The 25957-nt window shown below is 42.4% G+C and overlaps 4 protein-coding genes across 5 annotated transcripts; all 4 read left to right on the forward strand.

Annotated features, from left to right (window-relative positions):
* Positions 1 to 283: 283 nt before the first annotated feature.
* On the forward strand, positions 284 to 8393 carry RB195_005205 (uncharacterized protein; the record flags this gene model as incomplete). 2 transcript variants are annotated; one of them, XM_064177561.1, is made up of 13 exons in its annotated part: positions 284 to 343; positions 1515 to 1585; positions 1779 to 1851; positions 1934 to 2095; positions 2162 to 2248; positions 2365 to 2469; positions 4390 to 4501; positions 4556 to 4679; positions 5582 to 5669; positions 5735 to 5853; positions 8063 to 8144; positions 8200 to 8231; positions 8345 to 8393. In XM_064177561.1, 13 exons carry the CDS (start codon positions 284 to 286, stop codon positions 8391 to 8393), a joined length of 1164 nt encoding a protein of 387 aa, XP_064034686.1. The 2 variants fall into 2 exon arrangements, with proteins under 2 accessions (XP_064034686.1, XP_013291076.1); XM_013435622.2 differs by lacking the exons at positions 8063 to 8144; positions 8200 to 8231; positions 8345 to 8393 and having other exon boundaries at positions 5735 to 5857.
* A 3581-nt stretch (positions 8394 to 11974) lies between these two features.
* Positions 11975 to 13239, forward strand: RB195_005206 (uncharacterized protein; the record flags this gene model as incomplete). The annotated part of the gene is made up of 6 exons (XM_013435623.2): positions 11975 to 12052; positions 12107 to 12232; positions 12306 to 12389; positions 12479 to 12583; positions 12846 to 12905; positions 13150 to 13239. 6 exons carry the CDS (start codon positions 11975 to 11977, stop codon positions 13237 to 13239), a joined length of 543 nt encoding a protein of 180 aa, XP_013291077.1.
* A 6299-nt stretch (positions 13240 to 19538) lies between these two features.
* On the forward strand, positions 19539 to 20971 carry RB195_005207 (uncharacterized protein; the record flags this gene model as incomplete). The annotated part of the gene is made up of 6 exons (XM_013435624.2): positions 19539 to 19619; positions 19686 to 19811; positions 19927 to 20007; positions 20104 to 20208; positions 20752 to 20811; positions 20882 to 20971. The coding sequence occupies 6 exons, from the start codon at positions 19539 to 19541 to the stop codon at positions 20969 to 20971; spliced, it is 543 nt and encodes a 180-aa protein (XP_013291078.2).
* Positions 20972 to 24156: 3185 nt separating this feature from the next.
* RB195_005208 (uncharacterized protein) lies at positions 24157 to 25957 on the forward strand (the record flags this gene model as incomplete). The annotated part of the gene is made up of 8 exons (XM_064177562.1): positions 24157 to 24216; positions 24316 to 24381; positions 24458 to 24577; positions 24908 to 24970; positions 25270 to 25332; positions 25388 to 25492; positions 25553 to 25672; positions 25913 to 25957. 8 exons carry the CDS (start codon positions 24157 to 24159, stop codon positions 25955 to 25957), a joined length of 642 nt encoding a protein of 213 aa, XP_064034687.1.

The following is a 25957-nucleotide window of genomic DNA, read 5'->3' on the forward strand; positions in this document are numbered from 1 at the left end:
AATGTTGTTAGAAACAACATCTCGCATCCCCAGTCGCGATCTTGCCGAACTCCAAATACAACTGAATACCCAGAAGAACCAAGGATGAGTCAATCACACGTAAAGCGAAGGTGTGGCCTCTGAATGACCGCAGTCGTCGCGTGTGTTTGCTATTGATCGACCGGCTGCGTACGGGGCGTTGAGGACCGAAGAACTGGTGTTACGTTCATCCGGAGATTCTCCCAGTAGTATACTACTAACTGATAAGGGCTACTGCTAATCACTACTGCTTTGTCTCTATGCCATGGCGCTTCCCCTTACAGCCCGTGAGCTGAGGGGCAGCGGAATTCAATTCACTTTTGAGGTGAGCGCACCACGTTTTATTGTAGCTCTGGGCAAATCCCATAAACAACGGTCACTTTTTGAATTTTTTCCATCATGATTCTCTGGATTTTTGAGTCGTATCTAAGCACTATAGAATCAGAATCACTCCGCCAGCCAGCTGCCTGTCACCGTCATTTTCAATTTTCTGTTACATGTGGTAGTTGACATATGACAATCGGTCCCTCTCATCACGGAACAACATCTGTCAATCAAGAAAACAGTCAAAGTTTATATTGGGGCAATTACCAATCCTTCGAATGCTCAGCCTGACCTATAAAATGGTTCTTTAGTTTAAGAATGATGTATTCAGTTTATGTACTATCATTTAATTTACTTTCTTCAGCTACTACCATTACATTGTTTTTGTTTCGCGCTCTTTCTCACTATCAAATCAAAGCTGCATATAATTTCTTGGATTATGGATATAACTTCAAGCAAAAGAAGATGTCCTCGCCTCCTTCGGCGTGAGACTTCACGACCTTACGATCTTAGAAAAATCTCGTACGAAATGTGATTTTTAAATTGCCTGATACAGCTAATTATCTAATTGTATAATTGTGTATACGTAATTGGACGTAAAGATCATAGCTCACTTGTATCCACTCAGTGCTATTGCGCATTTTGCTCAATTGCCTGAATTCATTGCCGTAATGTCAAACAAACGAATAGTGTCACATTGAGGGAATGAAATGAAGGAGCGTTATTCACTCAAATAATATGGGATGATAATCCAAATCGAAATTTTGTTTTAAAGTTCGATATCCATAATAAATGTTATATGTATGTGTTTGTTGATGGGCGAGGCTGCAAATGATGCGCGTCAACAATGCTGCCATCCGGTCGTTTTCTAGTCCTTTTCACGTGCAGTTAATTCATGCAATTTCCACTTCAAGCTCTACCCTGACAATTTAGGTGGAGACACTTGTAAACTGCTCTACTACAATATGCGGCTTTCTCAAAGCATTTCTCACGAAAATGTACTTATAGTAATCTTTAAAGAAACACCCAACAACAGAAATGCTGTCTAAAAAGAAAGAAAACAGCTGTCGAAAGCACCGCTGTAGCGTTTGCAAATGCCGATGTAGACAAATTACAGTAAAGTTGAAATATCTCTAATAAACGTGTGCAACACCGTAATTACAATTTTTTAGTATCTCGGCAGTGTTCCCGTGCTTGCCGCTCTTCATGACATGACGCCAGATTTGCGACCACTAGTTGTCAAGTACGCTTTTTTTTTCTCGCTTTATTTTACTTTCATCTTTTCCGTACTGTAAAAAAATGCGGTGGAAACACGATATATGCTCATAGCTATGACACTGGAACAGCTTAATGTAAGATAAGAGGTGTGAAAACATAACATGTTCCTTCTACATGCATAGCATAAGCACATAGTAGAAATTCCTCCAAAATTATAGGGAATGCATTAATATGATTGCTGGGGAACTTGGACTTATTCCTGTACAAGAGACAAACGCGATCATCAAGTTGGTGAGATTTTTCTTCTTCATTAGGCCCTCGACCTGAGGTAACTGAATATTATTGGAAGCTTTCAGTGTAGCTTTCCGTTTAGTTCGTGGGTTCTCCAGAAGTGGCAAATCATAGGATCGACTTGAACATTTCTACTAAGGCACTAACCATTATCTATGCTGACCCGAAAGACAAACAAAGATTGAATCGATTGATTGCTAGGCATAATATTGAACTCGTCTCTTTTGCTGCGCAAGGTTCGGAGGTGCGTATGCGGATTACCGTTTTCACTTCCATTCGTATTAAGTACTTAAACGTTGTAAGGGTTTAGGAAACAAACACCAGTGACATGTTTGGATACGTTGCAAAGAAGCGAAACGAAACGGATAGAAGATGCCATATATTTCGGTTTAAGGATGTACGTTCTTCTTTCGTGAAATTTCGTTCCCGTTACCATTTCCGGATTTTGCGACAACGTTGAAAAAAAGGCCTCATACTAAGTCATAGTATTCAGAGTTGGATTTTTTTTTCCAGGTCCAGAGAGTAATGCACACTATTGATGATGCAATTCGACTTGCCACTCTGGATATAGCCATGCCTCCACCTATACTGCCCACATCTGGCAAAGTTGAAGTGAAGGTTGGTAGTTACATAGATCAGCCTTGGTTTTATTGTTGTCCCTTCTCCAGTTGTTTTGTGCAGAATTTTACCCCACTATTGATAATAATTACTGCATTGGAGAACCCTCTTAAAAACTACTGGATTATGGGACATGACGGAATTACACGTTCTCTTGTGGCTTCGATGCACATGCGGCTTTTGCAGCATAAAAGTGAAATCCTTATAAGTAAGAAAAGTAAGAAAATAACTGCAATTCACTGCCATAAACATTTCTTCGCCGTGTTATATACGTATAGTAGAGCCAAAACGACATGAAGCACGGTGCAGTTGCGTAAGCGGCTGCGCTCGAACCGGAGCGCGGAATGTAGGATTGACGTAACACATTTGCGAACCGCGATGAGTGATGCTAGCAAGGATGGCTGCGCTCCACTGCACCCTTCGATCGCAACAGCGACTGAACCGTGCTTCATGTCGTTTTAACCCCACTACACAGTCTGCGTAAAACTTGTTTTAACGATCGACGCGACGCGTACTCAGTGCAGGCAGATTTTTTTCCTCTCCAAGGAAAAGAAGGAAAAACTACCCGAGCTCCTTTTTTCGCTTTTTATAGTTTTTCGTTATTCTTTTCGTATAGTACTGCCTGAATAGAACTACATAGTTTTAACAAACTCTTCTTTTTTCATTGTTTTCATCGTTTCCTTTGCTCCTATGACGCTCCTAAGATGTTGTTTTGTACTGATTCAATTTCTATCCAAATTTTCCTGTTATTTTGCATAATCAGCATCTTGCAGTCGCTTTTATAATAACATTTAAAATCCTATAGTGGAACAAGGCTAACTATGTAGAGCTACACAAAAAGTGGAGCGAAAATCCAATTCCTGCAAACTGAAGACTTTGAGAATATGCTCTGGAATCAGAAGAAACTAATGAACTATCGAAAAAGGTTTTCTTGGCATTACGGCTACAGAAGATACCAATCTTGCAAAAGTACACAAAAAGGGGGACAGAGGTCGTATCCTTCGAACAGATATGTTAGAGGCCTAGGAGCATGAAACCAATAAGGAGAAGATTCACCAACCTTATGTAATCCTTTCTAAATACTATTACACTGGAAAAAGAGAAAGAAATGAGCTCCGAGTAGTTTCTCCCATACTGTAGAGAAAGCTCAGTGGAGGACGCGTCGCGTCAATGTGTTACAACACATCTTACGCCGAGTATATTGTTTTTGTAACGTATAACTAGAAGTACAATTTTTGCCGGAGTGATAGGGAGGTGGAGAGGAAGAAAGAGGTAGGAGAGAAAACTTCCACCGTTGTTGTACGTCTGGAAACTCAGAATAACTTAATGCATGGATATGGTATGGTTATATAGCATGGTTGAAAGGCGGGTGCGCCACAGTCTGCAAGCAGTTCTGCTGTGACTGCACTATTATCGATGGTTCGATACCGCCCTAGTGCCAACTAAGCTTTCCTCCCCCTCATTTTCAATAAATTGGTACCAAACTTGTCTGCGAGGATAAAACCACTGACTTAATACTTCGGCTACTCTCCGCAAGTCATCGTAAGGCTACACGCGTATTAGTAAATTTGAAACGATTTCAAACTGAAATGAATGCGTTGGCGCATTCCAAGCGGTGTGATCAACATACTTTATCCTTTACGTTACATGCGAATCTATCGCATTTTCTTCTATTTGTTCCGGGAAAGTGCGACGTGTGAACAATTTTGCTGCGGAGAGATGTCCTATCGCAGCATCACTCATATTGACACAGTTGCGTTGATAATTACTCTACACGCAAATAATTTTTGGCATTGTATTTCGGAAATGATCAGTTAAAGGAGTCTTTGTGTGATTAAAGTACGTGCTCGAAGAGAGATCCTATTTCCTGCACACGGCATAGACGGTAAAATTCTGTCTTCTAAACTCATTACAATCTAGGCTGACCCTCAAGCAAACTCATTCATACAAGAACCTCGACGACAACCACTTGCACCATCTCCCCGACCAGCACATAAAAACCAAATTCCTGACAGACCGTCTCCAGAACTAGGTAAAACTTTTGTGACAAAATATACCAGAACATTTCCTGAGTGCGTCCTTTTAGGTGTTAGGGAAGACCCAAATGGATTGCTAGGACTCGATCTTCGCGACAAACCGTGGTTCCATGGTGAACTTGATCGAGCTGCTGCTGAATATTTGCTGCAAAAGGATGGTGACTTCTTAGTCAGGTTGGTAACAGCTTTATCACCTTCCTTATTTCATCTTCATTTTTCTATTTCCAGTAACGCCGTTTAGGCCGTTTAGTAGCTAGATGCATTTCATATTTTCAAGATTTCTTGTTGCTGCGCATTCCAAAGATTTAAAATCTGGCAACTTCGGCTTACAAGATAATTTTACTCTTATATTAAATAGAGTAGTGTGTCACACACAGGGATCATTTTAATTGCTGAGATCAAAGGCGGCATACCACGAATCTCACGTGTCGAGAGTATTCGCGGGAAAAGCTAGAGATGGGATTGAAGATTGCGAGATCCGAGGGTGATTCCGCTCATCTGTTCCAAATCGTCACTATAAAATCTTGACGAAGATTTACGTTCTAGCTTGTACACGGACCGCATCAACGTGCGAGCGGTCGAAGGTGAAAAGAAAGGTCTCCTCACCAGTCTATTCAAGTAAAACTAGTGAATACTGAGGGGATCGCAACGTGTGCATATAGGCGGGTTCTAACATACCTCGTGGGAACTAAAGCGGTTCCCACGCTGTTTTTACAACGATTGAGGAGACGTGAGCAGAACTACACCGTATCCCGCAATTTTTTTCTCTTCAGCGCCACGCTCACCGCGGCACAGTGATCTGAGTTTCAGCGAACTTAACTCATTAGAGATTAACACATTCATATCTCGGTGCCTGTGGTGAAAATTCATGGAACTATGAGCATGGTATGGAATACATTTCTCAGTGCATTGCACCTTACATGATTTCTTAATGCAGTTGTTTTTCCTTTATTTCTAGCTCCAAGCTTCTTTTAGATTTCTAGCTTCTGTCCCTTTCACTATTACACCTCATCTTCATTCCTTTTAATTGGTTTTTTTTCTTTTTTTTTTGTTACCCTTTAGTTGTACCTTTCCAGAACGAGTGCCAATTCTCCAGGGCAATTCATTCTGGACGGCATGGAGCAAGGAAAGCATCGTCATATCCTCCTCATAAATGATGGAGTGGTGCGTCTCAATTCTTGGAGCTGCTTATTTTCTCTTTCTAAATTGATGAACTGCCTGGTTTTCAGGTTCGAACTGTTACCACTACATTCCCTTCCGTGTCTGCATTGATTAATTATCACTATGGAAATCGTCTACCCATTTCCACTCAGGAATCCATCGTCTACTTAACTAACCCTATTCTCAAGTAGAGCAGAACATCAGAAATATTGCTTCAGAATCTTGGTGCTCACAAATCACATTCATACGTAGTACGCATCTTCTTTCAACATTTGTGTATTATTTCACGATTCCAACTAAATTCTATGTATGTATACAGCTGACTGATGAGATTAAGCATTTCACATTTGGTCTGTGCCGTTTTCGCTTCTTTGTATTATTTTGCTCAAGATGGGTGGACCATGGCTTGTACAGATTGCAGATTCCTTAAAATACATACTTTATATTCTATTTTTGTTGGGTAGACATAACGTGGAGTGTTCAGTGTGCATTACCCAGCCCACAAAATCTACTGCCTGCCCGAAGAGATTGAATTATGCTCTAAACAACAGAAAGCTGTCTGGCAATGATTCATCATCTTCTTCAGTTTCTTATCAAGCGTTTCCAGTAGAACAATAACGAATGCTTATGTAACATTAGTCTTTCATTCGTTTACTGGTTTCCTTTCTTTTCTCCGGTTGTATATTTAGTTATTTGCTCTTGCGTACCCCCTCATTCGCCAAACTCCATGTTTTTCTCTCGTTTCGTAGTTTGATCGCAATCCGAACAAACTTCGAATCAAGCTTTTCAATCCTCTCCTATGGCTTAGAACTCGAATGTGTTTTTCGAAGTAGTCGCAAGGACCTGGTAGAAGCCGTAGCTGAGTCTACGGCTGCTAGCTAGTCTTATAATCGTTAATGGTTTCGTTGATGCTGTTTTTGCCAGTAAGTTTCTAGATAGTTGAATCCGTCCATATTCATAATATTAGGAATGGGAAGGGAAATAGGAGACAGGCAGATGATGTAGCTGCGCGAATGAGTCGACCCTCGTTAGCTGACCTCCTAGATCATACAAATAGTCCTCAAGCAGAGACTAGCAATAAGTGATCGGTGTGGGCTGCCCGTGACTCTACTCTCCCACATGAAAAGCAGCAGCTTCATTTCCGACTCGTTGGCTCTGACGGAGTCACTGTTTGGATGACTTTGCACCGGATTCCTTCCCCTTGAACGTACATAGTCGGACTCGGTGTTCCGACCCCCTTCACTTTTGGACGGTTGGGAAAAAGACTCCCTTCACTTTTGGGCGGTTGGCGAAGGGCTTGCGCTGCACCTAATGAGCTAGACCCCCTTCACCTGAGGAGGGTCCGACTCCTCCCTATCGCACCTATGCCCATGAACATATTTCTTCACTTGTTGAAACCTCGATATACTCGCATACGAGAGCTTTCTTCTCTTGTAAACACTATGCAGCGCGAGAAACAAAGTGCAACGGACTCATCATAATTTCTTTAAGATCATTTTCAATAGCAGTAAGAATTATGGAGGGATCAATACTCGCGACCTAAGTTAATTTTTGCGAGAAAAACGACTTGTGCATGGAGATGCCTCAGCGCTTTGTTTGTTTGTGAGTTTTAGTGTGATATTCCTCCTACTGCTGTAATAAAAGTGGATTTTGGACAGCTAAAATGCGCTTCGTTTTTCCTTACTAAGACTGATCCCATCCAATTACTATTATATCCAGATTTAATCACGGGTTATGCGTGGTACCAACTATATGTTCAGTAGATGGGGAAGCCTGCAGTTAACTATGGTCGCAACGAGACCGAAACCATTTCTCAAGGCTTGCTGAAAAAGCGGAGTTGCTGTAATGTTCTGAACTCCAGAATAACAATACACACAACCCAGTTGAGAACAAACTTCCTCGTCCGGACACGTTCCCAACCATCTGCTCCCCTAGTCCTAATTCTTCTCTAATCCTTATTCCTTTCAATTTTGCGGAACAAAAATACATCGTACATATTTTGGCCTTAATCTTATACTGCATATACCAAAATCTATGAATTAAACCGAAGAGGCAGTGATAGAGCTAATAGAGCTAATAGTAAGAGGAGTACCCACGGTGAACAATTATATTCAAAAATAAAATGATTCAATGAGGAAAAACTGCGGAAAGTGCAGCATGGAAAACGTCAAAAATAGGACATACAGACGTAGGATCCTAAAAATTTCCAGTAACTGTAATCTCCATAGCGAGAAGAAACGCAGCGCACTGCCTGAAGTGTTTGCACTCAGCCATACGTACATGTATTCCTCCTTTGGACGGGAATGCATCAAATTACAAGTGAGAAACCTCACCATCGATGTTCCTCAGGCTCAAATTTTCTCAAATATATGCTCGCTTAACTGATGTTCCTATAGTTGTATTCATTTATTGATTCATGCTCACACTTCTATTGAACACAAGCTAAGAATTCAATGTGCTCGTCTTGCTCAAGAGGAGGTACGACTTTCGAATCCTTTCCAACCAGATGATGCTCGTGATTTGATGATTGCAGGCCACGATTAATAACACTATTGCAAAGTGCAGGTGAAGACTATGCCCTTTCTCTCAGTTTCCCTCAATTTGGAAATGAAGAGTTTGTTTGGAGAATAAACGTAGACCGCTCGATCAATTTCTTCATCTTCTTTCCAACCTTTTAGGACGCCACTAGAAGAAACTTCTTCAGTCATGCGCAAATTCATGTTCTAACACAGAAAGAACCTAGGAACAACCTATACCAAAAAGGTAAATCTCGGGTCACATTCCACCCTCGTCAATAAATCCTGCTCTTTGTTCTACTCTAATCATTCATCTTTTTTCGGTATTACCTTCCCACATACGTTTTGTTATGTTCCTGTTTTGATTGTCAGATACCCACTAGTTTTCTATGTTGTGATTGAGTAATAAATCTATTTGAAAAATTGTACGAAGAATATGATAATTGAATGGAGTCGTCTAAGGAGGAGCAGGAAAACAAAATAAAAGAAAGCCAGCTTCGTAATAACTCGAAAGATGAGAGTCGTGGAAAAGGGCGCCTTCGTTTCGTGACTTCACATTTTTCCAATCCCTTAAGCCCAACCAATAAACAAAGTCCTATTCCTTCCACCTTGTCTTACAGCTCAAGTAAATATTATAATTGAACAAATAACCTCACCTATATCGTCTTTTGTGAGTCTCTCCTGTTATTTTTTATTGCTAAAATGACCTTCCCCGAAGTTTTAGGAGATGTTAAATTTTTTCAACGGTCACCTGTTCGACAACAGCAGCCGAACCTTAGACGTGGCCAGATATCACCGGAGTGTCATCGTAGTAAAGAGGCGGTTTATCAGCTGACCTCAGTTGACCTCAGTTGTATTGTTGTTGCGATTTCCGCACTATATAAGCAGCGCACCAACTGATTTCAGCGAGTGAATTCAGTCAATATAAGGTTCCCGAAGTTGGCTTTGCTTACATGTTGTTCACTCAGCGAATTTCTATTCCACTCACTCAATCATTCTAAACAGGACCCTATTTGGCAATAACCGCGGAACCTCTACCTTAACTCGATATCCTAAAAATCTTGTTGCAGCGAAGATATTGTCGTAGCATTGTTATACCATTGCAGTAAAGAGCCAGCGCATCAGCTGACCTCAGTGTTGTTGTCGTTATTGATGTGCACCATGTAAGAGTACGCTACATCAGAGGCAGGCAGCAAGCCGATTGACCTGAGTGTTACGTCTTCCTGTCCTACTAGTACGCCGTTGTTATTCGGACCAAAGGTCCTATTGCTGATAAAGATCACCACTGAAGCAACCTATGTCCACACACGGCACTACATAGACCCAGAGTCCCACTCATGATAAAAAAAAACTGACACCAACCCAATGTATTTAAACATCACTATATTCACACACGGCACTATACACTAGAATCTGCTTCTGTCATGTTTGAGGTTTTTCTCAACTACTACGTGGGTTTTGAAATTTGAATTAAATATTTATCTTTGCTGATTTCGGCGAAGTATTTCACAGCGCATTTGAAGGACGACCAAAATGTTAGGTAATACGTCTTAGCGGCAAGACCGTTTAAAAAGGGGCCATTCTACTGATTTAATGCTATATATGTGAGAATCCTTTCTAAGTCCAAGAAGTTTGCAATAGTGTTGAATGCACGACTGTTCCTGACTACAGAACAATACTGGCTCTCGAGTACCAGACCATAATTTCGCACTTATACAGATGCGAGATTTGCGATAGTATTTGGTATATTGTCTCATACATCAGCATAACACTACTTCACATTACTCTCACGCTCAACTTACGTAATCGATCTCTGTGGACATGCGATTTTTCTGCCAAAGGAGCAGGTAATGGCTGCATTAGCTACTGTTACGTATCGAAGAAGTTACACTTGAATAGAATCCGTTGGAAATAGTACTCCAGCATTGCAACAAGGTCAAAACGATATGAAGCTGGACGCAGTTGCGTAAGTGACTGCGCTGGAAGCGGCGCAATGAAGTTGGAGGTTGGAATCGAGGTGGGACCATCGCGAAATCCCATCTGCTACGCTCCACCACACCGCTTCGAGCGCAGCCGTTTACGTAATTGCACAGTGTTTCGTTTCGTTTCGACCCGACTATACGTCACACTCTTACTGCTAACATCACTAACAGAGTGACGATTTATCTAATGTGAAAGGGGCTACTGCCCTTCAGGTCTTCAGGTTTTCACCCGACTAGATGCAACTGGCGATTAACAGTCCGGCGAAGCAGGTGACAACATAAATGAGAGCACGGAAGCTGCGAGACTACAGAATGATGCTCTTCTCCCTTCAATTTGACTTCTAAATTGGTTACCTTGAGGTCCACTTCCATACCGGGAATTACTGGAATTGAATAAGAGAGAACTAACTTCTAGAGGCCAATGACCTAAACTTTACCTTTGTTACTATTCATATCCTACCTTTCCCGCAAATCACATGGGGAAAATGCTGTTACACAACAACATCTTTTTCATCACCAAGAGATATCGACTTGAACTTCTCCTCTTCCTCCTTATCATCGTCTCAATCATCCTTCTCGTGGATGACAAGTACCGCTTTCCCGCCAGATGGTTGCTGTTTGTTGGCATATGTTGTTCGATTAGAGGCAGCATACCACGAATCTGAGGTAGTGCGGATTTCAGATGGAGTATCCGTATACGGGGTCATAGGTCATGGAGACCGGGATGGTTCCGTTCATCTCTCTCTGCATCACTGCAAACAGCCGCCTCCAGAATGCTGTTTTGTACGACGTCATCTATTGCAACGCTCCGCTCCTTGCGCCGCCTCCGCCCTCCGATTCGTCGAAAATCAATTAGGACTGCCCTGATAGGCAGTAAGGGAGCTACGCGTGCAAGGGTGGCGCGCTCCAATAGAAGGCATCGTGCAAAACAGCATTCAGGGGCCGGCTGCTTGCAGTGATTCAGGGAGAGATGAGCGGAACAACCCCGGTCTCCATAATCTACGACCCCGTATACGGATACTCCACCTGAAATCCGTATCACCCTAGATTCGTAGTATGTTGCGTTTAAAAGGTGTTAAACTTTATGGTACAGGATGCACTCGGGGTGGGACCTTCGCTAGCTCCAGTCGCACTATGGGGCTAAGCGAAATCTTACTGTGTCTCCTCGAGCGATAGCTTAGTCCCCATCAGACATCTGGTCGTTTTTACCCGACTGTACACAGTAACATTGTACTTGTTATGCGACCGCCGTTTAGAATGAATGACTTCGCAGAAGTTTTGTTTCAAGTGCCTCAAACAAAAGAAAAGAGGGAGAGCATATTGGAAGAAAACAAGCAAAAAAAAAAGAAGCCACAAGCAACTAAAATGACAGTTTGATCCAACGAAGAGACCGCGGCAAGAGGTTGTACTTTTCTCGACAAGTGACCTCTATATTAAAAACTGCACAGAAAAGCAAAATATTCTGATTGGCTGCAAGCTGTAAACACCCTAGCAGCTATCGGCGGGAATAAGAAACTTCTTTCTTCAAAAGACTCTTCAAAACTTCTTTTAGTTGGGCATGAGATGACCTTAGCGTGTGCTATCTGGTTCTGAATATATATATCGGTAGGTCCTTGGCGGCAAAACCTTTGGTTAGATGTACTAGTCGCCGTCGACGTGCGGTTAGCAATCAATAGTAACGCTCGCACTGTTCGCTGATTTTCTAGAAGTAAACATCTGGCCACATGACCGTCTTTCTTTCATTGTGTTGCAAGCTCGGTTGCGCAACTGTGACTAATTTTCTGTAAATGTTCGCATTCCAGTGTTCATAATGAATATTTTCCCATGCAAAAACCAAGAACAAGAATCTCATCACAACTTCTGCTTCATCAGTGCACCACTACCTGACGTGAGCTTTCACTTTCGCACAGCCATAGCTATTTAGATATAACCCTGTTTTCAGACTGATCTGGTTCCACATTCAAGCTCGCACTATAGCTATGAACTAGACACCAATGATCTTCAAGCAGAACTGCTAAAAGAAAAAACACTTCGAGAAAGCTTAGAGAAAGAACTTCAACAGCAGCAAGTAAATTGCAGCTTGTTTCCATCCAGAAAAAAAAGAACAGCGCTCGCTTAGATAGTGATTTTCATTTTTACAGAAGTTGGCGTTCGACTTGAGTGCCAGAGTGCACTACTCCTGCTTCATGATGTTCCAAATGCAAGAGGCATACAACAGGTTAAAAGTATGAACTGCAGTCATTATACCGAGTCCGAAAATAGCAGAAGCTTTTACGTCTTACAAATTGATAGTCCCTACCGCTGACAATTTCAGAGCTGCAAAGAAAACTTGATGATGGAAAACGCTCAATTGAAGGAAACAGTTGTGAAGTTGGAAAGGAAAAATGCACAATTAATTGGACAACAGAAGAAAAGCGAGGTATGATGTCTCGTTTTAAATCACGACATAGATTTTTCTTTCACTTAACTTGCAAGCAAATGATATTCGCCTGCTATTAACTGAGATTGATTACAGTCGATTGCGATAGAAAAGCCCATCAATACTTTTCAAAATAACAGTCAATTGACGGTCAGAAATGAAATAGTTATATTTTCAAATGCTCACCTTCATGTTTTATACGAAGATCGAGAAATTCCTTAAACGTACAGCAATACTACACCTGAAAATGAAAATATTTCAGTTAGCCATTCAATGCGTCAATGAGGAAGAGAACAACGAGGGTTTCGACGTAAACGAAATGGTGAGAAACTCTCAAATAAAGTGCGATAGTCTAGCGAATAGCTATAGTAGAGTCAAAAGGAAATGAAGCACAGTGCAGTTGCGTAAGTCGTTGCGCTCGAAACGACGCGGTCGAGATAGATTGGGATCGATGCTGGACCATCGTCATCCCATCGAGCGCAACGGCTTACGCAACTGCACCGTGCTTCATGCCGTTTTTCCTCGAGTCGAATTTACTATATTTCCTAGCGCTTCCTTGTTTTCAGTACGGCACCAAAAATGAACTGCTGTTAATGGCTCTCAATTACAACATAACAAGCAGACAATCGCCGAAAGAGCATGGGAATAATTCATGACGACTTGAATGCGCCAATATTGATGATCGATATGTGTATATTGTGGAAATGGAAATAAACATGAATGACAAAAAAACATAGTAGTTATCCCAGCGTATTAAAAGTCTATGCGTAATATAAATGGTATCCCTCGAAGACATTGTTTTCTTCGTTGCAATTTTAGAGCGGTATGGAAGTGGTTGGGGATAAGAAATCTAACAAAATACAAGAAATCTGGGGAAGATGTAAGTGGGGGGCACTCGGTGATATCCTTATTTCTTTTATTTTTTTCTCTTAGTAATATTAGCTGACATGTCATAGATCCTCTAAGACTAACGCTTAGGCCTTGGGGCCCCGATTGATCTAATTATTTAATTCGAGAAATAATGGCGCCACAGAGTGCTACCCCCCTCTCCCAACTACATTTTACCTGAAATCTAGCATCGGTCTTGTCAACTGAATGAATCATTGGTGGAAGGAATTTTACAAACAAGCACAATCGAGCCAAAGCAACATGATCCACGGCGAAGTTGCTCAAACGGCTGCTGGAATCGACGCGGAACTGCAGCGATGGTGCTAGGAAGGGTCCTCCCGCGATCCTGACCGGTACGCTCCACCGCGCCGCTTCGAGGGCATCTGCTTATGCAATTGCACCATGCTTCATGTCGTTTTTTCGTATTGTATCCTTCGAGAAGGCACATCTTCTTAAAAGAGACCAACTTTCGAAAAAAAAGGACTTTCCGCTTATCCTTAGTACTCAATGACAATGCGGGTATTCTGCATAGTTGAATTTCTAACTATTCAAATACTGGAACTCGAATACGCGGATAGTTCAAATAAAAATCGTATTGTTCGCATAATACCCGACTTGAACCAGACTCTCAGATCTTAGAATAACTGTGGGTTAGAACTAAGCTAGGAGTCCTACCACCCAAAATAGCAAACTCATATTATATTCGTCTATCCGTCTAGGGATATTGTCTACGCGTTGGGATAAGTTACAACCTTTGGGTCGATATCCGTATTTGTTATGTTGTAGTCGAGTTAAAACGACATGAAGCACGGTGCAGTTGCGCAAGCAGCTCCGCTTGAAGCGACGCGGTGGAGCGTAGCGGTCAGGGTAGAGACGGGACCTTTGCTAGCACCACTCATCGGTGCAGTTCGTGATGTTCCCCCGTCGATACTAGCCGCTAGGCTCAACCACACCGCTTCGAGCGCAGCCGCTTATGCAGCTGCGCCGTGCTTCATGTCGTTTTGACTCGACTATATATATTCGAATTCCGGATATTTTAGCCTCTTCAAATGCTCGAGATTTCAAACACCCCGTCATTCTGTAGATGCCAAACATCGATTACTTCCCGAATAATTGAACGATTCGAACAAAAGTCATTCGAGCTCCACCTTCGAACGCTTATCGTGCGTTTGATCAGGGTGCTAGCATCCCTGCCTATGCATAAACAACGCTACGCAGCTGCAATGCGAAGACAGCTTTTCTTGGACGCTCTTTCTTTGGTTGCATTTGATTGTTGCAACACTAGATAAGAATTCAAAGGCACATTTTAGTGTCTCGCATTGTCTGTGCATTACTGTCTGTTGTAATCATGCGACTGTTAGTTTCATTTTGCTGAAATTTTTGTTTTTGCGCAAATGAATTCGCTATCAGTAGGTATGCGGTTGATCGTTCATTATGTATCTTTTTTGGAGAAATTCGTATCGATCAAACATTGCCAAGTTTCCTCCCTTTTCTTTCCGTCACGCATTTAGAACCACCTGTCTGAGGAAACATTTGTCATTTGCTCAGCCGTATCCTTCGTATGCTTCGTTGCGCAACAAGGTGTAATATGCACCAGATACCATTGTTTATTGTCTTCAGCCTGGGCATATAAGGATGCTATGCATCAATCATTAGCCATCTCCAAGAAATCCTTTAGTAATCTCCTCCTCTTCCTCCTAATCTTCTTCTTCCTCACTTTCTGTTTGCCCTTGTCCCACTCCCTCTCTCTCACACACATACACATGTAGTCTACAAATAAATACTACCCGCTATCAACTGTTCACACTCCTTTTTCTTGTGCAGATTACGACTTAACTCCACTAACTCCACTCTTTCAAATTCTTTCAAATTCTCAATTAGAAATAATTCCACTACCATTGCTCATTCAAAACACCACTAGATAAAGCTATGTTTTTGTAAAAGGTCGAAAATTCAAAAAAAAGTTCCCCTCCAGAAAAGTTGTGTAACAATAAGAGAAGAGATGCTAAATAGCTCATGCGATAATTCCCTGAAATCAAACAACTGCAAAAATATATAGATTTCGACGTTGATGCTCCGATACTTCACTGGATTCACATTCTGTCAAAGTTTAAAGGCAGCAAACCACGAATCTGAGGTGGTGCGGATTTCAGGGGGAGTATTTTTACACGGGATAGTGGATTATGGAGAGAGGTGTGATTTCGTCCATTTCTTCCTAATTGCCGAAAAAAAACGGCCCGGAAGATGCGCGCGTGCACAAGACTGGCGCGCTCCAATCGAACTCCTTGTGGAAAATAGTGCGCCGGAACGCTCGATGCTGTATCTTATGGGCCGAGGAAGAAAGAAGAAATGGACGGAATAACCCTTCTCTCAATAATCTACGATCCCGTGTACGAATACTCTACCGGAAATCCGTACCACTCCAGATTCGTGGGGTGATGCCTTTAATCTAATCGCATTGGTATTGGCGCTGCGGTACAGTACGCGAAATCGCAGCGAAGTGCCAGCGATCTAGGGATTATCCGCCACGAAGCCTCGTATCTACACCGATTAAAAGCTGCGGGGGATGCGATGCGCCGTGACTCCGAAGGCGGTCCATACAGGAGTCAAGTGAAAACAACCATCGTTTTTCGAGCTAAATACATCGCAATCCGTCGTCAATTGATTTAATCCCTACAGATGCATTTTGTAATATGTCGTTGGGGAGTTCTCAGGGAATCCGCTTGCATGCATAGTCCAGTGATGTCTCCTCTACTTTCTCTGCTCCCCGCAAATTCTGTTTTGTCGTACATCATTCCCTAACTCACCAGATCAACAGAAATATAATTTCATGCGAATCCCATTCGTGGTTAGCTAAATAACTCCGTAATCGCACTAAGCTTTTATACTCTATATATTCAATTACACCCATCTGCTGGCTGCTCCTCGATATCTAGATCATACATTTAGAACAGGTACAGTAGAGTTAAAACCACATGAAGGACGGTAGAGCTGCATAAGCGGCGGCGCTCCAAGCGGTGCGGTCGAGCATAGCGGCTAGGATCGGGCGGGGACCCCGACCCCCTACGAAACTCCAACGTGATTCATGTCATTTTCACACGACTATAAGCCAGTAAGCTTTCCCAATATGCAGGGTAACTCAATGACAAATCCGATCGCCTTGTAGACAAAACTTATACGGAAACTTCTTGAGAGTGTTTGGATTCTAGTGGTGAACCAATCAATAAGAAGCAGGAATAGAACCATCATCATGTTGTTAGTGTTTGTCGCCAGCACAATAGCCGTGGAGTAGTACAACATCATCCTAACCGTTTCAGATAAATCCTCGAGTATCACCTCTCCATGCGTTGGTAATGAGCCAAATTTGTGAACGCAGGGGCCATGTTCAGAGTGAGACGGGGTATCAGCACATCTAGCCGCTAATAACCTGCGCCTCTGCAATAACATCGTGTACCACGCTTATGATATCCTCAAGGCAATAGACGCGTCTTCGGAGTGCGTCAGATACCGGAAGTATGATCAAAATGTGACATTAAGAGGAAAATTTATCACAGCATCCGCACAGTAGATTCCACGCATAGTATTCTCTTATGGAACGTGTTCTCGCTTTCTTCTTCCTAATTCGGCTAGTTACACGCTCACAGCTGAGGCCGCCAGTAGAGTAGCAGCACGAGAAGCACCTTTATACACGCTGGATTTTATTCATGTAGTGATATTTTCAGGCGAAGAGTAAAACAGCGTAGTAGTACGCAAAATTATTCTCTGTCCAGAAGCATGAGTTTGCCCTCTTTCTTGTCATATTATATAGTCGGGGCTGACCGCGGAGCGTAGTGGCTAGGATCTAGGTGGTACCATCGAAACTGCAGCGGTGCTACCAGAGGCCCCTCCTCGATTCTAACAGTCTCACTCCACCGCACCGCGTCGAGCACGGCTTACGCAGTTGCGTGCGCAACTTCTCTCGAGGCGCGTCGGTGGAGCGTAGCGACTATAAGCGTAAAAGCTAAAACCCCTGCTGGCACCACCCATCGCTGCAGTTTGCGACGGTCCCGACTCGGTCTCAACTGCTGCCCCACCGCGCCATTTCGAGCGCGTAGTGCATCGCAACTACACTCGTGATTGATGTCGTTTTGAATGTATACACTTATGCTGCTAAATCTGCTGCTGTGTTCACAGCGGCGCGGTCTGGTAGCTCGGCGTCAATTAGACTTTAAGGCAGCATACCACGAATATGACGTGGTGGGGGAATCAGCGGGAAAAGCTACAGATGGGGTTGTAGATTGCGGGATCCTGGGTGGTTCCGTTCATCCTTCCCTAGTCATCGTAAAAAGCAGGGCGGAGAACGTCTTTTTTTGGACGATTTCAGCTGCAGCGCGCCACCCTTATGCATGTATCACATACAAGCGCGGGCGGTCGAGAATCAGCTATTTATCTCATCAGCCTGTTGAAGTGAAACCAATTAACACGTTGGTGCGGGGATCAGAACGTGTTTGTAGAGGAGCGTTCTACCTCGTAGAAACTAATGCGGTAGAAACTAACGGTTCCCACTCCGTTTTTACCACGATTAGGGAGGGATGAGCAGAACCACCCCGAATCCCGCAACTTACAACCCTATCTCTGGCTTTTTCCGCGAATTCCCTCACCACATCAGATTCTTGGTATGCTGCCTTTAAAAGAATCACCCCACGAATCTGAGGTGGTACGGATTTCAGGTGGAGTGTTCGTATACGGGACAGTAGATTATGGAGGGGGAGGGGAGGGGGGGTGATTCCGTCCATTTCTTTCTAATCGCCGTAAAAAACGGTCCAGAAGATGCGGCGCGTGCACAAGGCTGGCGCGCTCCGATCGAACTCGTTGTAGAAAGTAGCGCACCGGGCGCCAGATCGTTCGAAGCCGTATCTTCCGGATCGTTTTTAACGGCAATTAGGAAGAAATGGACGGAATTACCTTTCTCTCCATACTCTACAATCCCGTATACGAATACTCCACCTGAAATCCGTACCACCTCAGATTCGTGGGGTGATACCTTTAATTGTGAACATTCAATAATTGCCAAACTCGCTGCTGCTTTCTGAACTTTCCTGGCAGCTTAACTTCACTAACGATGCGCTAATTAACCGTGAAGAAAGACGTTGAAATCTCTCTTCTTAAAAGGAAGTAACCTTTCTCAACGGAACCACTTGGGTTGTCCCTTCCTAAACGTTGGATCTTATTCACGTAGAACAATGAGATACTACGCATTATATTCAATTAATTATTCTACCCTTGGAAGCATAAATCTGTCCTCTTTCTTGTCGTATCATCCCAAACTATTTCCTGGTGAGTAGATGAGTTGGGACAAATCTGTGATTCTGGTTCCAGTCCGGCACGGTGTGTAGTACAGACCGTTCTCTACAACTGACCTGGGTGAACAACAGCATACCCGGAGATTGTAATCCACGAGATCCAGGAATGACATGAGCTTCATTGGCGGATTAGCGCCAGCTGACCAGATGGTCTCAATCTATGATTGATAGGAAACCTATGAGAAACCAATTGGCTTAGATGGCCTAGAGACGACAAATCATCCTAACCAAATCTTTCGGGCCCGCTGCTTTTCAGGTCAGGTGGAACGGACCCGATTGGACCTCTGTACAAAACACGTTGTACACTTAATCTCGAAACGAAATTATGCTGGAAAAAATGACCTTGCGTTAATAAGGGAACAAATTAGTGACCGCAAGTACCAAATTAGCAATAAGTGATACCTGCGGAGCGGCCAGTGGCTAGAAGTATTCGCTCTGCACCACAAGTACTTTCGAACAGATATGGAATGACCTCATTATGGGCTTGTCTTCGCCCTAAGTACTTATCGATTAGGTTTTGGCGGCAAAACCCAACACAAAAGGCATTCACCGCCAAATCTGCATGGTTACCGATCGAATGTTGCTTTCTTTGGTTTTACATGTTCTTTAACTAAGCATATATTACTTGTTACTGTTGTTTTACACATCCAACATCTTTCAAATCGCTACGAGAACTAACTCAAAGCAAGGAATCTTTAACAGACTTCCTTGTTCTAGTGTCCACAATGAGTACGTCCCCCTACAATCAACAACAACAACTACAAATTCCCGAGAATTTCCACTTTATGGCCACATCACTGCCTGAAGTCAGTTTTCTTCTGTGCTACTGTATGTATACATAGTTCAGATTGTGCAGTTTTAAATTTTTTTAGGCAGCTGTGGTTCCACACACGAGCTCACGATATGGTAATAGATTAGACAATCGTAAACTTCGGGCAGAATTGCTCAGAGAGAAAACGTTAAGGGAAAATGTTGAGAGGGAATTGGAGCTGCAGAAAGTAAGATATTCAAGTTTGAGTAGTCTCTAATACCTTCTTACTACGTCAAAGATTTGTTACTGTTTATAGAAAATGTTGTATTGTTTGAATTGTTTGTTATTAAAGTCCATTACAGAAGGTGGTATCGGATATGACTTATAAAATGCAATGCGCTTACTTCATGATGATGCAAATGCAGGAAGCATTTAGGTTAAATGTAAGTAGCTTGAACTTGTTGTGCAAACGTAATATTTTGGTAGTTCCTCGTTCACAGTTGAAGGAATTTTTTGAATAGTGATATACGTAGTTTCAGAACTGTAAGCAGAATCTGATGCTAGAAAACTCCAAACTGAAAGAACAAATTGCAAATTTGGAGAAAGAGAACGCACGACTATCAGAAGAGCTGGAGAAAAACGAGGTATGACATATTTATAGTCCCATCAATATTTATAACACAATTGCATTTCTATTCTTTTATTTACTTGCATATTTATTGTCTGTTCAATTTTGCTAATTGAGTTATACCATAATACCATTACCATTTGGTTGGCTCACTAATAGTGTGTAATAGTGTAGCCGGATCAAAGGGCATAAAGCTCTGTGCATTTGCTTGAGCAGCTGCGATCGAGGCGGCGCGATTAATCTAGTGGTTAGAATAGACGTGAAACCATCGAGGACTACAGCGATTGGTGCTAGGAAAGGCTCCTACCTCGATCCTAACCGCTACGCTCTACCACACCGCTTCGACCGCAGCAGATTACACGGCTGATACGAATAGATCTTCTTTAGGTTCGATCGGTGATATATATCTTCTGGTAGTGCCTTTGAAGTGGTCATCTGTCTATAGCATAAAATTGAAACAAAAATTTATCTCTAACTCTGGTCTCTCTCTAACTCTAATTTATCTCTAACGACTAGTTTACGTAGTCTGTCAATATATTCGAAATTTATTTTTCTACAGAAACATACAGAATGTGCTAATATGGAGGAAAACAAAGAAGTCTTCAATGTGAACGAGATGGTGAGGTTTAGTTGATGAGTTGTATCACGTGACGATCGATACAGCTTTGAACAATTCGTTTCTTCTTTAGTACAGCCCCAAGAACGAACTGCTGCTGATGGCCCTGAACTACGACATGACAAGCAGAAAATCTCCACAGGAATCCAAGTGCTTTTCCTGATTTTCATATCTGCTTATATTTCGATTAGTATTCACAACGAATGAATTGTAATTATTATATTTTGTTACTGAATGTAAATAAATACATCGTATGACTTGAGTAGCAGCATGTAGTATCAGCAGAAGAGGTAGTTCATTAAGAGCCATGAGCAGCTGCATTTAACAAATATGAGTGACTGTGCAGAATGGCGAAAATCGGAAGGAAAACGGATCTGAAGCCTGCCACGTCGAAACATTAGTGCCAGATTTCTCCGCCGTGAAAGAAGATTATATAACAGCTCATCTTCAGATATCGTAAACTACTACCATCATTGCTATTAGGACAACTATCCATTCCTTGTTCGAGTAAGGAAAAGCGTTGAGTAAGGTATTTGTTTTCCCACGTTATTCATGCTGCCTATTTGGCGCTGCCTATTTGGCACTGCTATGTGTCAGTGCTACATTTATGTAAATAGTGGAAGACTAATTAGACAAAGCTGCGATTGTTGACTGAAACCGACGATTCTCTGGAGGACTCTAATGAGGATAATGAGGCGACTAAGGAGATTAAGGAATGTCAAAGGGGTACGGCAGCGCTGTCGCAATTGATGTGAGGTGCCTAATTGCGTTTCGCTATGCCTGGGAGGGACCATGGAATAGCGCTTACTTCCGAAAGTTGCTCCCAAATTTCAGAACACTGTCTCTCGAACTCTTGAATTCTGGAAAATGGCTCCGGAACGTAAAACATCGGCTGTCCTATTTCGATTAATTATTGACTGTTAATTACAACTGTTTTAATTCTTTGAATGTTTGAATAAATACTCAATTCTTGTGCGATAAAATAAGAATTTTACTAAACAACTTATGGAACCCAAAATATGGTTATGAGACGTTGATATCACCTTCACATTTTCACATTCGTTATAATTCGGAGTATTTACCATTCTAGTACTAACTTTATCTTTCGCTCCCAACATTTTCCCTCAGATGTGACTAATTAGGTTAAAAGGAGAAAAAAGTGATGTAAAAACAATGGACAATGGTCAATCTTTTTCAAAGCAGTAACGTACAAAGTTATTCCTATCTCCCTGCCCAAAATCCTAGCGATCGAGAATGGTTTACGGTCGCCTTACGGGCATACTCTGATTTTCCAAGTAGAAGGACAAAATCCACTAGTTCCTAGAAGAATATGACAAAAGCAAGTAGTTCACGAGAGGGTCGTTAAACTATGGACAGTAGCAGGGGTTCATGTGACCTTTCCCAGTGTGTGGCTAGGATAGGAGAAAGGGACAGCTCCGCTCACCTTTGCGGTGCGAGTGGAACTAGCAAGGGTCCCCTCCGATCATAGTCGCACGCTGCACCACGCTATTTCTGACGCTCGTCTGGGCAAAAGCTCAACTGCATTGGGCTTAAGGTCGCTTCGACCAGGCTGTACTCCAGAGCAAATTCCAAAATAATCTGCTGATAAAAGAGCACAAGTGTATATTCAGACTTGTATATGTCACTTAAATACCTCGCATCACAAAATTGACATTGTATGGAAACCGTAGAGTTCGGGCTGGAGATTACGCAAACCAGCGTAGCTCCGCTCAAGTTCCCCTACTCATCGTAAAAAAAAATCGTGGAAGATGGCGTTTTTCCTCACGAAGTCAGTTGGAGCGCGCCACCCTTGTGCACGCGCCGCATCCAAGATCGAAAGGTGATGGTCAATCGGCCCTCCTCACCAGCCTACTCAAGTAAAAACAAGGAATAGGCTTCCGAGAGGACCAGAGCGGTTAAATGGGACGTGTTCTAACGTACCTTGTAAGAACAAACGCCTTTTTTGGGACGATTATGGTTGCTTCAACGGAGCCACGCTGGCTTCCGTAATATATAGTAAAATCAAGGCGACATGAAGCACGGCACAATTGCGTAAGCGGTTGCGTTTGAAGCGGTGCGGTGGAGCGAAGGAGTTAGGACCAAGTGAGAACCAGTGCTACCATCGGTCATTGCTGCAGCTCGCAATGGTTCCACTTCGATTAGAACCGCTACGCTCCACCGCATCGCTTCGAGCGCAACCGCTTACGCAACCGTGCACCGTGCTTCATGTCGTTTTGACCCGACTATACAACCCGGAGTTCACGGCTTCCCTGGTATTTCCGTACTTTATCAATGTCGTAATGCGCTGTCTTTAACGTCCTTTCCCTATTGGAAGCGAGAATAAGACAGTTGCTCCTGTGCAGAGAGTCTTCACCGTGATACAGAAACCACATCGGGACAAACTACAGAAATCGCCTATTGTAAACCCGAGGAGATATGAATAACAGATGCATTTGGTACAATTATGAGGGTCTTTCGCACATCATTGAATTCCTCAACACACACCTCAGAGAATAACCTGGCTGTAGCAATTCGTTGTTATATATTTCTATGAAGACAGAAACTTGTTCTACTCATGACCACACACAAAGTATGGGTGAAAATCATGAACCTCTATAGGCTTACTGCCAATGCGGCCAATTAGACAGCGGGAAGAGAGGCTTCCAGTGACACTCGAAGTTCATCGTTGGACCTAAGCATGGGGCCTACAACAGGCTCTATAATGTTTCGCGAAAACGATTTTTAGCCGGTCCTAAGCAGAACCGCTGTGGGTCCTGAACAGCGAGAGTCTCTTCTTCCCGTACACCTTTCTATTTGCAGGTCTAACCCAGAATTCAAAAACTAGAACTATATCAGATCGATCGTTGGTTCCATTTCGCCGTAGTGCCCCTCTGCCATTCTTAGAGCCAACCTAGCCTTTCATCCCTCTGGGGTCGATAAATTGGTGCTAGAGTTGTCTGGGAGGATAAAAACACTGACTTGATACAAGGGTTGGCCCCTGCAGGTCATTGTACAGGCTAGTTACGTAAACCCCAAATGATCCTGGACTGAAGAGAACTCGGTTGCGCATCCCAAGCGGGTTGATCAACGCCACATCTCGCTTTAGGCGTTACTGAAGGTTACTTCACCCTTACCGATATCAGAGAGATCGTGTGAAAGTTCGCTCTGAGGTCAGTCACTCCTCTTACGACAGAGTGAGTGCGATTCAAAGCAAGTAGATCACACTACACACAAGTGTTTTGATCACAAATCGATGATATTGTTTATTTTGAATTTCTATTAAGTTCTGGGGTAACTTGACGCCGTCTTTAGATATTGAATTCCTCTGCTAAAGGAATTTGTTTTTCAATGGAGAAACCAGTCTCATTCTTTAACTATGCCCAACTGTATCCACACATCCCTCCTGACGTAAGTTTCATGTTAATCAGCTCAAGTTCTGCGTTTTTTTTTTCAATTCCTTTTTGTGAGTCTTCTTACATAATTGAAAAACTTTTTTTTTTCTCAAAGATGGCGTATGTAAACAACGTCCTGGCAGCGCAGAATGATGCAATCTACCGAAAGCACTGGAGCTTTGTGAGTGGAGAAATTCCGTTGTAGAGGAGTTGCGTTTTTTTTTTCTCGAATAAATGGATATGTAGCACAGTTACAGGCAAATCTGCCTCTTCAACAACTTCGATTTGCTTCACGTGAGGATGCAGTTCTCCGTGATGAACTGCGACAAACTAGGAAGAAGTTGACGCAGATGGAGAGGAAGATTGAAGATCTTGAGGTCTGCCTCTTTTTTTGTGAGTTACTAGAATATGTGGCAAGAAGTCTCGATTTTCATGCGAAAACCTGAAAATGATTGCACCCACTTCTAGTAGTCCGATTTGTAATAGCCACGGATCCTTGTAACGGTTCAAATTGTTGGGAGTATGACTTTGCATGCAGTGTCGTTAGTAGTTAGTTTGGAACGAAAGGCAGAATGCGTAGAAATGGACGAGGACATATATTGTTTTTTTTCGTATATATTCTCTAAGGCTTCCGTTGTCACATTTGGATCTCTAGTTTATAGCCTAGTATGTTCCTCTATTACTAGCATGTACAGTAAATTATTCAGGGTCAACTGAATCCTCGTAAAAACAGGCAACCTTACTATGGGCAACCTGCTCCCGATGTTTCGGTGAGCTTAATATTTATAATTTATGTTAGCATACTTTGTTAGTCATTCGTTGTAATAATAAACTGCATATAGAAATTTAATTGTTGCGGAATTGCTTCTGGAAGTGGTAATCTGTAAGAGATGCAGACAATATTACTTTCAACATTCGCAGAATATGTGTCCTTATAACAGCATGGAAAATTTCATCGTCTAATTGTACAGTTAACATGGATTACCGACAATCACACATTAACCTTCCGTTATTTCAATTTTTTTCCTCCGAAAAATTAAAGCTATCAACACTACGTGTACACTTTTAGAGGATCCAACGAAGTGCTGAGACATCTGCTGAACCTGACCTCACATCATGGCTGGCGCAACAGGTTTTCATCCCTTCTTGTTAAATGATGCATGTTGAAGCTGAATCCACCTTTGCAGAGACAAAACTGTGAACTGTGGAATCAAAATTTTGCACTTAAAGAGTGTCTACGGAACATTGAAGTTGAAAACAATGTGTTGAGAGAGATGTGCCGACAGAAAGAGGTGAATATACAGTGGTTTTCAACCGAATTGAAAAAAGAACCTTCAGATATTTTTGCTTAGGTAAATATTTCGCTACTGGAAAAGAAGGCGCGAGAACTTAAAGCAGATCTTAACTTCTACAGCGATATGAATCGAAGCACGAAAGAAATTACGGAGGCGTTCAATTTCAAACCGTTTAAGGTACACAGCCTTCCGCTTGTTTCAGTTTTTAATATTTATTTGTTTATTTTTGAAATCAGTGTATAGCATTTATTCGCGTACCGTTGCCTATTTTTGATACAGTTATTCTAGTAGAAAAGGCACAGAACACAGTAGTGTACTGTTCGGTATCATTTAAACTCATTTAAACTCAGGTTACATTTGTATAAATATAAATATATATAAGCGTTACATGTGTTATGGTATTATGTTTCTTTCTAGGAAGAAGAAGTTGACTCATACAAATGCACGTGTGGCCAGTGCTGA

Source organism: Necator americanus, chromosome I, assembly GCF_031761385.1.
Source record: "Necator americanus strain Aroian chromosome I, whole genome shotgun sequence".
Lineage (NCBI taxonomy): Eukaryota > Metazoa > Nematoda > Chromadorea > Rhabditida > Ancylostomatidae > Necator > Necator americanus.